At 40.7% G+C, this 17589-nt stretch overlaps 2 protein-coding genes across 2 annotated transcripts in view; both read right to left on the reverse strand.

Moving 5' to 3' along the window:
• The window catches only part of usp22 (ubiquitin specific peptidase 22), a 25921-nt gene extending 25617 nt beyond the window's left edge, over positions 1 to 304 (reverse strand). Inside the window, exon 1 of the mRNA XM_037690711.1 lies at positions 185 to 304. Coding sequence (XP_037546639.1) covers positions 185 to 304 — 120 coding nt within the window. The remainder of the gene's footprint in view (positions 1 to 184) is intronic.
• A 1281-nt stretch (positions 305 to 1585) lies between these two features.
• cops3 (COP9 signalosome subunit 3) lies at positions 1586 to 17047 on the reverse strand. Its single transcript, XM_037690712.1, has 12 exons — positions 16871 to 17047; positions 15924 to 16053; positions 14375 to 14487; positions 12504 to 12553; positions 10844 to 10936; positions 10583 to 10762; positions 10344 to 10484; positions 8655 to 8828; positions 6459 to 6545; positions 6193 to 6306; positions 6023 to 6103; positions 1586 to 1959 (listed from the first exon to the last, which is right to left on the reverse strand). Exons 1-12 carry the CDS (start codon positions 16923 to 16925, stop codon positions 1906 to 1908), a joined length of 1272 nt encoding a protein of 423 aa, XP_037546640.1. The 5' UTR covers positions 16926 to 17047; the 3' UTR covers positions 1586 to 1905.
• Between the last annotated feature and the right edge of the window lie 542 nt (positions 17048 to 17589).

Consider the following 17589-nt stretch of genomic DNA (forward strand, 5'->3'; position numbering starts at 1 on the left):
TCTCTCTGTGGACAGCCTGGTTTTAATGTCTCTGTGTGGACAGCCTACACTCATTAGGTCTCATTATCAGACATGAAGCCTCAGAGTGGACAGTTTTTGTCCATTACTGGTGCGTGGTTGTGTTTGGAAGGGCGGGGGCTGTCCACGCACACAAACAACCCTCGTCCTCCCCACTTCTCGTTACCTTGCGTTTTCTGGTCTCGGTCGAACCGCTCCACACGAAGCACTGATAAATGAGCCTCAGGTTCTGCTTCCAGTTGTCCACTTTGAAGCCGTTCACATGAGGACAGCCTGCGGGACTCATGGCAGCCACAACATCCGGTTTTACTGCGATGGAACCTGCTCAGAGCACGCAGCAGCCCCCGGTCCAAACGGGCTCCCCCCTCCTCAGGGCTAGCTCGCCAGGTTCGTTATCGTAGTAAGGCTGCTGCGTCCGGGCTAACTGGACATGTCCTGGTGTCGGTGGTTGGAGACACGCGCAGCGGAAAACATTCAAAGCTAATTGAATAATGTGTCCGTTCTGAAGACAAATACAATTAACGCATTAAAGTCTAGCAGCACGCGGCACATGCAGTTCAGCGAAATCACTAAATGACATAATATTAGCACGCTGGCTAAAGTTGGTAGCATTGGAATTTCAACAGTGGCTTCTACGGTGAGCATAAAGACCCGCCTCTTTCATACCGGCGGACCAATCAGAGCCTGGAGGCTGGCGTGATTGGCGTGTGCCAAACGGTGTTTTTTTTTTCTTTTCACTAAGCTCCACCCCATAAACGAGTACTGCGTCGTGATTGGTAGCTTCAGTGGCTGCGCACGATTTGTAACTCGGCTGACAAAGCGACAAGTCTGTTTGCAAACAGGCGGAGTTTGCACGCGATTATAAGCATAATGTCCCTCTGAAAACTCGTTACCAGAAGCAAGAATATATCGCATGACCGGTTGTCTATAATTTAAGATAATACCTTTATCCACTGGCACATGCCTTGCTCTCCTTTTAGGATCTCCCGTTCCCGCTTATCGCATTGAACCAGGTCTTCAGTCTGTAGCATGAAAAGGAGTGCGCCCACTGCAAACCACATCCGCTTGTGTTGCTCAGCTTCAAAGCGACATGTGTGGTTATCAGCAGTACACAACCACTCAAACAAACCTTAGAGAGGCACAACCGACAGTAATATTCTTAAACAATTTATTAACAGACCCACAATCGCACTGCTCAAGCTCCCAGTCACATGACAGTTTGGTTTGACTCCGCTGCCTGCAACAAGCTGTCAAAACAGTTTTCTGTACAGAGCGACCTCTAGTGGATCTGATCTAAAACCAAGAAAGGAAAAACAAACCAAAACAAGGCGCACCGTTGTGTTCGACTTCTCCACAACGCCTAGCTTCATCAAAACTATGTCCATTTGTACAGTTTTGCAATCGATGGTATTTACATTCTAGCTAAGGAGGGAGAAGAAAACGATTGTTGACGTCTTTACAAATGTGGAACAGAACCATATTTATTCCTCGTCACATGTAATGCCCTTCAAGTTCTGGCTGTCATGCAGGAGAACCAAAACAAACAGTGAGATTATTCACACATATGTTTGGAACAGATAAGTCCAGTTTTATTGTTGTGGTTTGTGTCAATGCAGCAGTGGCGCTCCAACCTGAACATTGATAAATAAAACACTGACAAAACTAAGTTTTTTTTTTCCTTTATCTGTAAGGATCTTTTGTTATCCTTAAGACACGGTGAAGTAAGAATAACCAAATTTATCATCATTCCACACAATTAGATTTTCCTTGACCAATGTCCTTATGCAACAGATTGTTGTTTATTTTTCCTCTTTTAAAAAAAAATCCAACTCATCCCGGGAAGAACGTGTTGGGTGGCTGTGGCGTTCCGTCCCTGCTCAAGGCCCCTCATGAATAACTTGACGTTTTGCTACCAACATCGTCCTCCTGCGATCCCATACTCTGGAAGAAAATTTAAAAAGGCACAGTTCATAAACGTCACCTGTTAAGACGACAAACAGAACGACTGAAAATCGCTTTCTGCTGCATCACCATTAAAAAAAACACAAGCCAGCTCACAAAAAGATAGTCGGAAACGTTTAATAAAAATACCCTGAAGGGATTCTTCGATATCCTAGATTTTACTTTTGTTGCAAACAAGAATAATGATTGTGTTTTAAGCATTTCTTTTATAGTATCCAGTATGACACTTTATCTATGCTGCTGATTTCTTACCCATAAGCTGCTGAAATCAGAAGCATCTGCTCACAACTGACTCAGGTTCAGGCTCTTCATTTATATGATTATTGTTAGTGCATATTTTAGATCCTTATATATTATTTTTATTTATAGAATATATATATATTTTTTTTTTGGGTGCAACTGGACCTTGAGTACCCAATTTTGTTGCACCTCATGTACCATGTGATGCGAGTGACATTAAAGACACATGAACTTGAGTCTAACTTCATCGCAGACTCATCTTGAGCATGAAGGCGACAGTGGAAAGGAAAAACTCCCTCATGAAGAAGAAACCTTGAGCTGAATCAGGCTCAGGACAAGTGTCCATCTGCTACGACCAGATAACGGTAGGGGAAACAATATTAAAACAATAAATAAATCAATATTGGAAGGATGAAGCATTGGTGTATTTTCATATACAAAGCCATGTTAGGAAAATGACCATCGTACATCTGCTCCAAGTTCATTTCACTACAGAACGCACAGTCTCAGGACCAGGCTGTGGTTTGAGGTGCCCTTGGTGCACAGAGCCATTTCAGCCCATTGTCTTGGAATGACCTGCAGTTTAAGTTGAGGTTGGAGTCTTTCATTCCTTTATCTAGGTTTAAACAAAAACTGTCAGAGGTTTTAGTCACATATTGCACCTGTAATGTTTAAGTGTCTTAAATTGTGATATTATTTAAACTTGCATTGTATTTTGTGTTTTATTACCGCATGTTTTGTTCTGAATATTTTAATATTACCGTACTTTTTGCTGCATAGGTCGCACTTTTTGCATAAATTAGCATACCCTGCAACTTATACACCGAAGTGACTAATATACGTTTTTTTTTCTCCATATTTATAATAAATTTTTGGCTGAGATCTGACAAATTCATTCATTCTGACATAGAAAATATTGAACACTACCATATTCAGCCACTAGAGGGCCCTCGAGTAAAATGGCAAGCCAAGTGTCTCATTAATAGGTAAAAGTGGCTATTAATGAGACACTTGGCTTGCCATACCAAGCCACCTTCGTCTCACTCTGGAACTCCTGGAGAAAACGTCCAATCAGCTGCATGTCACCGCTCAGGAGAAATGCAGCTGATTTGACCATTAAAATGCATTTATTAAGGAAAAGCTCAACTAAGACACACCTTTTTATAATGTTGAACAAACAAATAATTGTTTTTAGGTGGTTATCTTGGTAAATTTCGATGAAATGCACAGTGAGTCCTCCCTCTGCACGCTCCAGCAGCTGCAAATCTGCTTTCAAAATGCAGCTGATTTGACCATTAAAGTGCATTTATTAAGCAAAAGTTGAACTGAGACACATCTTTGCTATAATTTCAAGCACACAAATAATTGTTTTTAAATGTTACATCTTGTTAAATTCTTGTTAAAGTCCTCCCGTGCACGCTCCCGCGACCGCCATTTGGCAGCCAATCGATTTTTGTCATACCAGCCCACATTTCCAGGAAGCCAGCAGTGACGCATAATAGATGCAACTTACACTTCCTCTTTGCACTGTAGAGTTTCAGCTGGCAACGGCGGATGGCATGGTGGATTGTGTTCACTGACAATGCTTTCTGGAAGTATTCCTGAGCCCATTCTGTTATTTTCTTGACAGTGGCATTCCTGTTTGAGGTGCAGTGACGTTTAAGAGCCCGGAGATCACGAGCATCCAGTAGAGTTTTACGGCCTTGACCCTTACGCACAGCAATTGTTCCAGATTCTCTGAATCTTTTGATGATGTTATGCACGGTTGATGATGATAACTTAAAAGTCTTTGCTATTTTACGCTGGGTAACACCATTCTGGTATTGCTGCACTATCTTTCTGCGCAACAATGGTGGAATTGGTGATCCTCTTACCATCTTGGCTTCTGAGAGACACTGACACTCTGAGAAGTTCTTTTATACTCAATCATGTTGTCAATTGACCTAATTAGTGTTAATTGGTCTTCCAGCTGTTCGTTATATGCTCAATTTCCTTTTTCCAGCCACTTATTGCTACTTGTCCGAACTTTTTTGAGATTTGTTGATACTGTGAAATTTTGAATCAACATATTTTTCCTTTAAAATGTTACATTTACTCTGATTAAACTTTTGATCTGTCATCTATGTTATATTACGAATAAAATATTGACATTTGCCATGTCCACATCATTGCATTCAGTTTTTATTCACAATTTGTTTAGTGTCCCAACTTTTTTAGAATCTGGTTTGAAAGAGATTAATAATTTCAATAGATTTCTTTTCTGGTAAAAAAAAAAGGTTTAAATAAAACCACTGCTATCATCTAATGTTCTTAATATTATCAAAATATTTTAGGAAACTGGATAAATTTCTGCAAAGATCCTCCAGAGTGAAGTGGACCTCATCTACCTGCATTACTCCAGGAGCACTGATGATGCATGCTTGGTGGCATTTACCAAATTTCAAACTCAGCTAAACATTAACGTGTTCAGGTTTGTTAAAATATCTTGAAATCATTAGTACACTGTAGTGTTTTTCCTTTGGTCTTCACACTGACTGCAGCGTGTTTCAACTTTTCTGTCTGTAAACTAAACCGTCTCTTTACATCATGTTCATGTTCATGTTTGTGCTGATGTTCAATGTTTTATGTTATGAGTGCTTAGTTGATGTTTTTCTTAGTTCATATCTTAGATGTTATTACTGTTTTTCTTATACATTTTATTGTTGGATGTAACTGGGACCCCGTGTACATAATTTCGCTCCACCACATGTACCACATGAGGTGCGAATGACAATAAAGAAACTCTGACTCTGACTCTGACATCGTTACATACCAAAATGTTACTTGATAGAAAAGTGAGGTTTGGCACCTTTCATGCCATCATTCCTCACATTAGCTGACGTTCACCAATGTTTGTCTTCTTCTTTCAGCTTTTCCCTCTTCAGGGTCTCCACAGTGAGTCATCCTCCTCCACCTCACTCTGTCCTCACTCCACCTACCTCCATGTCCTCTCCAACTGCATCCATATATCTCCTCTTTGTCTTTTTCCTGCCAGCTGCATTTCTAACATCCTTCTACCAATATACCCACTGTCCCTCCTCTGGACATGTCCAAACCACTGTCCCTCCTCTGGACATGTCCAAACCATCTCAGTCTGGCCTCTCAACTTTATCTCCCAGTTGTTCAACCTGTGCTGCACCTCTGATGATCTCATTCCTAATCTTATCCATCCTTGTCACCCCTAAGGAGAACCTCAACATCTTCATTTCTGCCACTTCCAGTTCTTTCTCCTGTCTTTTTGTCCATGTCTCTGTCTCCAGACCATACAACACAGCTGGTCTCACCACAGTCTTGTAAACTTTTTCTTTGACCTTTGTTGACACCCTTTTGTCACAAATCACTCATGAAACTTTTCTCCATCACTCCATCCTGCCTGGACTCTCTTCTTCACTTCTTTACCACACCCCCCATTTTCCTGGACAGTGGAGCCCAAGTCTTGAAGTCCTGCACCTTTGTGACCTCTGCTCCTTGCAGCCTCACTGTTCCACCTCCTCCCTCTCATTCACACACATGGACTCTGTCTTACTACGGCTGACTTTCATTTCTCTTCTTTCAAGGGCATACCTCCACCTCTCTAAGTTCTCTTCCACCTGTTCCCTGTTCTCATCAGATCACAGAATCATCTGCAAACATAAATGTTTGTAATTTCCTGTAATAAACTGTTTGCACTGAGGGGCACTGCTATAATTAAAAACTAACATTCAGAACAGGTCTCTGACATGAAGCATGAATCCTATAGAAAGAAGTGAAAACATCGTCTCACCTTCTGCACAAACTGTGGATTTACTGTAATTTCTTGATCCATAGACTTTAGCTTTTCGTCCAGCTCTATACATTTCAACATCTGTAAAGTAAAAACAGGCCAGCTTTAAAACATAGAGCAAGACTTGAAAACCAGCAAAGGCCTGCTGGCTGGCTGTGGCGGTCCATCACCTCTTGGTCTATTTTGTGGAGCATGGCAGGGTTGTTGTATTTTTCTGGGTTGTCATGGAAGCAGACCATGCCATCTTTTTGGTTAATGCTAGCATAGATCTCACCATCCTCAATCTGAAACAGCAACGAGAAGAAACGCAACGAAAAAGTCAACGGGGTGTGCAGAAATAATGTCAAACACGTTCAAAAGTAGAGACAAGATCATTTTATGTGAATATGATAAACAACAAAATGTGCATCATCTGTTGAGTTTGTGCAGGGCTCACCATGTGCAAGACGTATTTCTCTGCTTCCTGCGGACCTGAAAGCTGCACTCGACTCGCCATGTCTTGCAAAGACAACGTCAGGAAGGTCTGCAGGGGTTGGAGGAAACACAAACTGGTTTCAGATCTGATGAGCACATTTACTCTCATCTGATTCCAGTTACGGAGCTGAAAACTACAGCAGACTGATATTTAACCTAAAGAAACCAGAAATGTGCCACTGATGTCACGTGCACACGTCGTTGTTGCACTGTCACCTCATCATCATGTTAAATTATTATTTGTATATATGAATATTTCTGTTCAGTTCCCTGAGATGACTTCTGTTGTGACTTGGTGCTAAATAAATAAAGTGGATTGGATTGAACACAGAATGTTGTTCTCATGCACTAAACGTTCAGTGTGGCTGAGCTGATGCTCGTCAGGGCTTGAATGTATGCAGGACACACAACTCCTTTAGTTACTGCACAACTTTTCTAACTTCAGCCAACTGTGACTGATCTGGACTATTTCTGACAGCATGCTCAATCCAGTTCAGTTTATTTATTTAGCACCAAGTCGCAACAGAAGTCATCTCAGGACACTGAACAGAAACATCCACATTATTTATCTGAGGAGCAGACTGCTTTGAATTTAACTCCATCAAACAACTCTCATCTTGAGCAAGCATGAAGGCGACAGTGGAAAGGAAAAACTCCCTCATTTAACAGAACCAGGCTCAGGACAAGCAGCCGTCTGTTTCGGGCGGCTGGGTTTGAGAGGAACAGATACACAATGGCAGGTCAAGAATCACGTTAAGATACAAATAATATCAAATGAAAACTATTCAATTTTAACAATTCATTTAAAGAAATGAGGACAATTTGTCGTCCAGTAGTCTAAACTTAAGGCAGCATAACAAGCCAACCCTAACTATAGGATTTAGGAAAAAGGAAAGTCTTAAGCCCAGTCTTAAAACTGGACAATGTGTCAGGAGCATACAGGTGGGTGGCAACAGTGCCGAGATGGAAAGACATCAACAATGACCTTAGAGAAGCTCGCCAGTTGGACAAGCATCATAAAGCCATTTAGTAGTAATTACCAACCCTTCATTCTAGAGTAAGAAATATTATTTACGAGTGGAAAACCATGAAGCAAGCTGCCAGTCTTCCCAGGACATTCCAACAAATTCACCCTAAAGTCAGACCGTGCAAAAACAAGAGCCTCAGACCTTACAGGCTTGAATGATTCAAGTGACAGTACGTATAGAAAATGATGGTTTTCACTGAAGACCAGAAAAGTGAGCGAGTTGTGATGTTCAGACAAACATGTAGGCTTGTGTAAAAATGTTCTCGACACAGACAGGTGGAGCTGGCTGGACATGATGCTCAGTGCCATGCTGACTCGTGCAGGAGGCTTTGGGCTCCTTTTGCAGACATAAAACTTGGGCAGTCATTAAGCTAACCATGAATATCTAACATATGTTTTGCTGAATAAATCGTGTTTTTTTGCACAAGTTACATGCCCTGCGACTTAAAGGCTGAAGCGACGTATTCATGGATATTTTCCATATTTATAAATCAATTTTTGGCTGAGAGTTGACTGTTTTCATTCATTCTGACTAAAAAAAAAAAATCTCAAATTTTTTCAAACAAATTAAAATAAGATTGCCAAAAAAAATAGCAAAAACAGCTAGATTATAAGGCGAAGGTAGAAAAAAATATTCTAGTCAGATCAGCTTGACAGCTGAAGCTCGGCCCAAACTGAGCCTCACAAACTGATCCCACACGAGCAGCAGATCTACGACAGACCAAACAAATCCGGTCCAGGTAAAGTCCAGACCTCTGCTTGACGGCAACTGAAGCAACTTAATGAAGAAAAATGGCAAAAACAACAACAATTATTTGAAGTTATTGTAGGTGCAGAGCGACGGAGTGGACTTTGGGAGTTTCACACAGCTTCTTCTATCCGACGTGTTTCTGTAAATATTGACTGTGTCGTACGTCGAGAGTCGACCTGAGCTTCAACTTCCAGCTGTTGGAAAATCTGGTTTTGTTCACGGATCGCTTTAGACTAGTAAGTGTTTGAACAGTAACAAGCTGCTCAGACGTGTGGACACTTCAACCATATTTTAATGACCAAGCTCTTATTGCATGGTTGCTCCTTTACCAGCAGTTAATTACCCAATCCCTGGCCCACTTGTAAAAACCACCGGCCCACCTTGGTTAGCCTCTGGATGTTCTTCTTGTAGAGGGAGGAGAGGCACTGTTTGACCAGGCCCGTGTTGTTGTCTCGCGTGAACGTTTCGCTGTGTTTGTTGACCAGGCCGCGCAGCTCAGACGGGTTGTTGGTGGTGTACACCTGAGCTAATTCATGATATGCGTTGCTCAGGGGCTGAGGCACAAGCAGAAAAGAGAGGACAGAAGACACGTTACTGTTAACGTTTGTGTTCACACAGCGAGCAACACAACTGAAGCAACAAAAGGATGTTTGAGGCTCAAATAGAGGATTTAGCTGCTCACCAGATTTTAGTCTCTTTTTTTTCCAATGCTTCTGTTGCTTTCAGTTCATAAAGTTATTAACTATAATACCAAACAGACTAAGTGACTGTTTAAAAATAATTATATTATGATGAAAGCGGTCTGTTCATGTTGTCTGAATTATTTTTGCCCCATCTGGCCAAACTGGGAAAAACTGATACTGAAGAGTGGAACTAAAATCGAGACAAATATTCTTACCAAAAGAAATCAAACAAATAAGAAACTAATGAGTTTGACTGGATTGACAGTGAAAGTGCTTCTTTCAATGATTGCACATTTTACATTTGAGTTAAAAACTGAAAATCCATAAAGTTCCTAATAAGTTTGGGGCCAGGGTAAAATATGCTTGTTTAAATACTCGTGTGAGACAAAATGGACACATGTAGAAGCAGAACCTGTTCCATTTAGGCTAGGGATGCACAATGCTATCGGATGACATTAGCAATTAAGTTAAATTTCAGACATTATTTATTTATTATTTATATATATATATATATATATATATATATATATATAAATAAAATATTATATTATATTTAATCATTTTCAGTCCCATTTGCATTTGGTAGCAGACCAAACTGACAAACACCATTCAGAATAATGTAGTATTTTAATTGCACAGCAGAGAAAACTATGTAGTCTCTGTAAGTAGGTCTAAGGAAAATATCAGTATTGGTATCGGTTAGCGGCCAAATAAGTTTTAACATATCAGCCATAAATCCAATATTGTGCATCCCTAATTTAGGCTCATTAGACAAAGTAAACAAGTTACAAAAAAGAAAAAACGATCCTTAAAAGTAGCATCTTTTAGCAGAGATGGAGACATTTGTGTGAATGATGTGCTCAGTAAATATAAGCTTTCAACCACAGAACTGTATTTTGTTTGAACAGATCTAATGCACGTGTTTATCATGACCACATCAACCTGCGTCCTCACACACGTTTTATGTATCAACCAATAAAACACTAAATAAAAATGAATGGGGTCTGCTGAAAGTGTAGAACCACTAGACTGAGGAACAGCTTCTACCCTGAAGCTGTTACTCATAAATCCCTAACCAGGATAATCACTGTAATTGGTGATATGTCACTTTGTCTGTGCTGCTGATCTCATGCTGCTGATCTCATGCTGCTGAATTCATTCATTCATACCCATCTGATCAGCACAGACTCATGTTCAGGCTGCTGTTCATACTTCAAACTGTTTTACATGATTAATGTTTAGTGTATATCTTAGATCCTTATAAACCGTTTATTTTTACACTTTATATTTTTGCTACTTTTGGAAGTAACTGGGACCCTGTGTACATAATTTCATTCCACCTCATCAGATGTGATGGAAATGACAATAAAGCTGTGCCGTGTGTACCTTGATGAACCTCCCTACTATTTGTGAGGTGTATTTGGGCAGCGGCTGCACTTTGCCGTGGAGGATGAGCGACACCAGGATGTACTTCTTATACGCTTCTAACATGATGTGGCTCACTGCCATGGCTGGAGTGGTTATTGCCTGTCAACAAAAAGAGACACATCAGGAACAACGCGGGCGCACCTGTGGCCTAAAGTGACCCGTTCTGAAGACTTCCTGTTTACAGCTAAAGAACTTACCTGTTCATAAAAATACAGTGCTCTTTCAAAGTTTTTGAGGCCCGTGTAGATCATGCCGCCATAATAGTAGTAACATAAAAAGTGCTTTGCATCATAAGCTCCATTCTCTTTGCAGATGTCCATCATGTCCACCTCCAAGAAGGGTAGAGCTGGCTTGAAGCACTTCGCTAACAAACACAGCTACAGGGAAGAGTTCAGGGGGTTGAGTGAGAGGGTCACACTGTACGGTCATAAAGTCATCAGAAGGAGTAAACGTCTCACCTGACACAGGTCTGCATGAACTGAGGTAAGTTGGTTTGTGTTCATCTGCATTTTGTCTATTGCCTGTTTTAGAACGACGACACCCCTCAATGGCTGTCAGAGGAAGAGAAAAGCCACGAGTGATTCTGCTGCAGCGTGCCGGGACATTCAAACATACTGAAAGCAACCGGGCTTTAAAACTCCACGGTCAAATATTTAGAGCGAGACGGAAAAAGGAAAAACATGCCACTCCTGGGTCCTGAAACTCTGCACAGAATAAATGATGGGACTCATGTGAGCTCTGATTGTGAGGATGATGATAAACCAAATCAAATGTCAGTGGGGTGGGGGGGCAGGAAGTTGCAGAAAAAGTTTGAACAGTGTCTCACACACAATCTACAGCTACAAGACACACCCCAATGCATGATGGTCTTCTTAAAGAACATGAAGCTAACACACAAGCATGTAACAGGAGAGGAAGGAGACGGTGGTTTATCTACCACACAGCTGGAGCTAGTGAAGACCAGAGGAGCTGATTATACCACGAGTTTGTCAACAGCTACTGTATGACTCTTAAAGTGTGTGAGGATATTTGTCCTACATATTATAAGACAGGAAACATCTAAAGCCCCGACTGCTGTCATCTGTCACGTCACTAAACCAGCAGTTTGTCAAAGAAACCAGCTCGTCTCAACAGAATCTCCTCATTTCTGTTCCAACACCCGGATTATTTATGGAAACTGAACATATCGAGCCACAAGGTGTTAATGAAAAAAAGACTAAAAACAAACAAAAACCACAGAAGTGCAGTCAGCCCCAACAGATTCCTTCAACTACCGTAATTTTCCCTGTATAAGTCACAATTTTTTGCATAAATTAGCGTGCCTGTGACTTACGCAGCAAAGCAACGTATTTATGTTTTCCCCCGTATTTATAACAAGTTTTTGGTCGAGATAAGACGACTTCAGTCTGGCATGGAAAATATTGAACATTACCATTTTCAGCCACTAGAGGGCCCTTGACTACTGTGGCAAGCCAACTGTCTCATTAATAGGTAAAAGTGGCTATTAATGAGACACTTGGCTTGCCATACCAAGCCACCTTCGTCTCGCTTTGGAACTCCTGGAGCAAACGTCAAATCATCTTCATTTCACCGCACCACCCAGGAGAAATGCAGCTGATCTGACCATAGAAGTGCATTTATTAAGGACGAGTTCAACTGAGACACACCTTCACTATCATGTCGAGCAAACTAATAATTAATTCTTTTTAAATGTTAATCTTGTTAAATTCTTGTTAAAGTCCTGCCGTGCACGCTCCCGCAGCCGTCATTTGGCAGCCAATCGATTTTTGGCACAACACCGGCCCACATTTCCGGGTTGTCAGCGGTGACGCGTAATGGATGCGACTTATTGATTTATTGACTTACTGATTTATGCAAAGCGATGCATTTATATTTATTTACACTTTATTAGACATATTTGGACTGACGCGACTTATACAGTGGTGCAACGTGTACGGCAGCAAGTAAGGTACTCGTTTTATATAAAAACTGCAGCAGAAGCTTCTGGAAGAGTCATGAAATAAAACAGAAGAACAGAAGTCAAAGTGAAGGAAAACACATTTCTGCTAAAGACAAGACATTCTATAATCTGCTGGTTTGTGTGTTCTGAACCCTCACCTGTTTCCGCTCTACAAGGGCGTTTGTCAGCTGGTGACAGAGACCAGCAACTGCAGGAGACAAAAGAACAAATCTACATTAAAAGCAGATAGTTACACGCTGCATGCACAGAACCTGTTTAAACTTGTTCACAGACAGAAATAATAAATACATTGTACTGTATAAGTAACAAAAGGAAGCAAGTGTATTAATGAAAGCAATATTTGTATTAAATGTTTAAAATCTTGAAAGCAAAATATAAACTTTACAACTTTAAACTTAATCTTTAGCGCTAAACTCTACTCCCCGGGTGCCAAATAACACGATGTGATGATCAAGAAGAACATCTACAAAAGCATGAATATCTTTCAAATCTAAGGTTGTACACATCAGAAACAAATGTCTGAGGTTCTATGTTTGAATCTACCCTCAGGCGCACACAAGACTCCACCTCGTCATGATTTATTAAACAAAAAGCCGTGTGTGAAAAACAAACTGCACTCCATGATGCAGCAGGAATTCTCAGAAGTCTGAGTTCAGCCTTTCCTGTGGCTGTGAGGGAAGTTTGGCCCACTCTTCTTTAGAACACTGCATCAGTTTATTGAGGTTTGCAAACATCTGTTTCAGCTCGGCTCTGTTAGGCTCCCACCACAGCACTGTAATCAAGTTTGGACAAGGGATGCACGATACTGGATTTTTGGCCGATATCAGATATTTTAAAACTTATTTGGCCTGTAACCGATACCAACACCGATATTTCCCCCTAGACCAACTTACAGAGACCACATAACTTTCTCTGCTGTGGAATTAAAATACTACATTATTCTGCGTGGTCTTTGTTAATCTGACCTGCTACCAAGTGCAGATGTCAAAAAGGAGCTGAAAGTGATGCAACACTTCAACTTGGATTATGTTTCATGTCAAATTTATTCAAGACGTTTACGCTAACACAACGACGACACTCGAACAGTGCAAATTTGTACATTTTCACAAATCTAAACTCCACCTGTTCACAAGTGACGAGCGTATAAGTAGTAGTGCATTAATAGATATACTTGACAGTTTCTTAAATAAAAAATTAACAAAACTTTTATATCGGTGAGTTTTTGTGATGGAATGGCCGATGTCCAATATTGAACTTTATTGCTAATATCGACCGATACCATGCCGATAATATTGTGCATCCCTAGTTTGGACCACTCTTAACAGTTTAATGTTTTTATTTCTGTTTCTGCCGTTCTCTTGTAGAGTAGCTGCTGTGTTCAGGATCATGACCCAGTTAGGTCCAAGCTTCAGCTGTCACACAGACCGTCTCACATCGACTCTAGAATCCTTTGGTCAAAGCTCATGGTCGACTCGGTGCCTACAGAGTGCACAGGTCTTGTGGCTGCAGAACGAGCCCAAAGCATCTCTCCTCCGTTAGTTTCACGTATCTTGTCCAAAACGTTCTCATAAACAGTGCTGTGGGTCATTCAGGCGAAACTTTGCAAACCTAAGTTGTGCTCCCAATTTGGCTGATTGATCATTGAGGTCTTTGTTCCTTGGCAGCTGTCTGGTCCGGAGCAGCAACCTGACAGAACTCCTGCATCTTCAGAGGTGATCACACCGATGGATCAGGGCATCAAGTCCACCTGATCAGCAGCTCCAAGCTCATACTTGCCCTCTTCAGTTTTATGGAAGCAACAAGAATGTTGGAACCTGATGTGACTTTTTTTGAACACTTGAAGTGAATGTTTTTAGAAAATGATTAAACCAGATCATTTTTAATATGTTCCGATACGTAAAACCTTAGAAAAGAGTGGGTTTTTCTTTTTCAGAGAAAACACAAAGGACCAGAGTAATAAGCGCTGCTGACATGATAAAAAGCAAGCAAGCCGTCAGTGAGGACTTACAAGTGTCTGTTGCATATCTAATGTGCTCCCCGTTGCAGGTACTGATGAAAAGCTGAACTTGGGAGAAGAGCGTCTCAAAGTCTGGGATGTTTGGCATGGAGAACTTTACAAATCTGAAGCAGAGGAGAAGAGTAGAAGGCTCTTTAACAAAGACAAGACTTTTATATTACCGTAAATGAAACTTTCAACTTACAAAAAATAACAAGGAACAAATAAAAAAGATAAAACAAAGTTTTACCAGAAAAGCAGATCAAATATTACATTTTTTAGAAAAGGTTTATATATGAGACTACACCCCAAATAATAATCATTACTTATTATAAGTGTTTCATATTTGGATTAAAACATAATAATCTTTTTGTGCATTCACTGAGACAGTGTCTCACTGAGCTGTGACTGTTCACGACAAACTGGGAACAGACTTTAAGAGGGAGTCTTCAAAATATCTCGAAAAGTCTGAAAGTATTTGCGGGGGGGGGGTCAGTTTCCTTATACGGGTCGGATGATGTTGCAGTCTCGTCACTTGAATTTCAAACTTTAAAAAAGAAAAACAAACACAAGTCAAATTTTCTCTCAAAACAGTTGCAAAGCCGTTGCGGGTGTCTCAAACTCTCCTGAATTTAGTTTGTCATTTTCATGAACTCCCATTTATCTTGTTGCTGCTGTATGGAAACCTGTTAGTAACTTTACACTGTATGCATTGTTTGAAACCGCTAAAAAAAAACATGTGCCTAAGTGTTTGTGAAAAAATAAATCTGCTTGGTCTCAGTGCAGTTTTGTTGGTCACACCGGCACAGGCCAAGACATTGACACCACCCCCTTGAAAAGGTGGAACAAATAAACAGTGGCTTTTTTATCACAGCAAATTTATCAATATCAGGTCTGTGGTGCCCTGAGGAGCGCACTAATGATAGCACACATGGTGTGTATTGCAACTCGTTCAATCAGAGCGTTATTACACCACAGACTCTGTGCAGGTGTCCTGAAGCAGATGCTGCTTGCAGAGAAAACACAACCTACATGTTTGTGTTTACAGACAAACAAATTAATTATTTTTGGATCGTATCGCCTGATTTGAACAGATTTGTGTTTTTGGATTCCTTCGGTCTTGGGATATTCAAAAAAACACTTAGAGCTACAACCACAAATATTCAGGTAAAAAAAAATAATTAAGGAAAATCGCACCAAAGGCAAGAAATTATTAAAGAACTTGTCCAAACCAGCTGATCTGTACAAATCATAATGTAGAGGAAGATTCCAAGGTGGGTACAACGTGGGCAGGGAGGGCAACAAAATTATTTACACAGCCTAGAATCCAGCTCTGCTAGCCGTGCGCTCTCAAAAGGTGGTAAAAATGTGGACGCAAGGCTCAGCGGTCCCAAACACAAAACTTTGTGAGTGTGAAATAAAACATCACCTCTTTGCTTGCAATTTTGAGTCACCAACTTGTCTCAGTCCAGTGAGATCCTGGCTATACTAACACATGCTACAAACAGAAAAGAGCAACAATAGAAGCCACATGTTAAGGTGGAAGAGGCTAAAGGCTTACAGCACAGCCAGCACGCCAAGGGAGTGCTCCTGGATGTCCAAAGCCCCCAGCACCGTGTCCAGGTGGGACAGATTTTTGGCCAGCAGCTCCCCACTCTTGTTGATCAGCTCACACAGTTGAGTCATCTGACCTGGGAGGGAAACGGCGTAGTGGATGACAAAAACAAGACAAAAGTTAAACGCTCTGTGCCCTTTGGAAACTCAGAAAGCATCACCAAAGCTTTACAGGAGTTTGTTTTAATAGTGAGCAGCTGTTACATTATTATGATAAAGTGTTAGGATGGGACAGGTGTATGACCATGTTTAAAATTTAAGCAAACGAGAAACATGCTGAAAGCACAAGGAACAGATCCTGACTTTTCCTTTCAACTTTGCTCGTGTTGAGGTGTATTTTACTTTCCTCACCCAAATAGTTTTTTTATTCACTCACATCAATGAGCTGTCTTCATAAAGGCAGAGCACACACTAACGCATTACAGTTTCTAATCAACGCGCTGTAAGATATTTCAGCACAAATGCTCGGTCTGATGTCCTGTCAAGGCCTTGCAAAAGGAGTAGGGCAAAAAGGACTGACAGAGGACTTTCAGCCAATAGAATTTGAGATTTTGGTTCTCCAGCCAATCAGGTGAGACGTGGGCGGGACTACCGGCAAGCAGAAACCAGAAATTATTTTCCAGATCAGGAACAAAAAGTATAATTTTGATAATTCGTGCAATGAACTGTATAGTTTACTTGTATCGTTAGAGTCTCTATGTACCAACGCATCTGATAATTATTGTTTACACAACACTTGTGGTCTTACAAAGTCATTTTTGCGGTCTGTTTACATGATAAAGGGAAAAAGAGGGGTCTGGCCAGTTCGGCTGCCTAGCTATCGGCAAGGCATTGGTTAGCATAAGCTAGCTAACTAGCAAAGACTTCTCATTCCGATGAGTTCAGCAGACCTACCTTGAGCGGAGAGCTGCCGCACATTGTTCACAAACTGCTCCAAGGCTGAAGCCATTATTTCCTGGGTCGAAAGTGGAGGTAATTTGCACTGTTTTTCATTCAAACGTCAGAAACAACTCGGTCCGGACTGAGACAGGGGGCCAAACAGCCGCCACTGATGTGACGTTATCGCGAGATCGACCGAACTGCAACGAGATTCACGCACCGTCTTTGAGCTTCTTAAAGGGACAGGCACACAAATGACATACAGCAGTGCAGCTTTTTAACACTATTTAATAGTTCACATTTAGGAGCCATTGCTTTTTATATATAAAGATCCTGTCCAATGCAAAAGCAAATACTTTTAAAGCATCATCTGACAGTAGTCTTACAAACATGAACATATCAGTTTAAAAAAAAACAACTAATGACATAAATAAACATCAGTTTGTCTTACATATTTTTTACTAGGATGTTATTGTTTAGGATTCGAAGTTGTTGCACCTAGTGTCTGTTTTTAAGTAAAAGCTTATCTAAATAAAATGACAAAAATAAAGGTACATTATGGCTAAAAAACAAACTTGTGTTTTGTTACTTTAGAAAGTCTTCAGTTTGATCTAATAATGATGTAGAAATGTGGTTTATCTAAAATTACTATAATGTAAAACAGCATGTTTACATATCTGGTTGTTAAAAACAAAGATTATATATCATATCGTGCTGCTGTTCGGCGTGTTGTA

The sequence above is a fragment of the Nematolebias whitei genome, chromosome 17 (assembly GCF_014905685.2).
Source record: "Nematolebias whitei isolate Nwh7 chromosome 17, NemWhi1, whole genome shotgun sequence".
Taxonomy (NCBI): domain Eukaryota; kingdom Metazoa; phylum Chordata; class Actinopteri; order Cyprinodontiformes; family Rivulidae; genus Nematolebias; species Nematolebias whitei.

Excerpts from the sequence above, each read along its gene's own strand:
- cops3 (XM_037690712.1), bottom strand. The coding sequence starts at position 16,925 with ATGGCTTCAGCCTTGGAGCAGTTTGTGAACAATGTGCGGCAGCTCTCC. Across the intron at positions 6,546-8,654 it reads ACATCCAGAGGCTAACCAAG|ACCTTCCTGACGTTGTCTTT; the intron begins GTGGGCCGGTGG and ends CAACCCCTGCAG. Across the intron at positions 1,960-6,022 it reads ATCCACAGTTTGTGCAGAAG|AGTATGGGATCGCAGGAGGA; the intron begins GTGAGACGATGT and ends ATTTTCTTCCAG.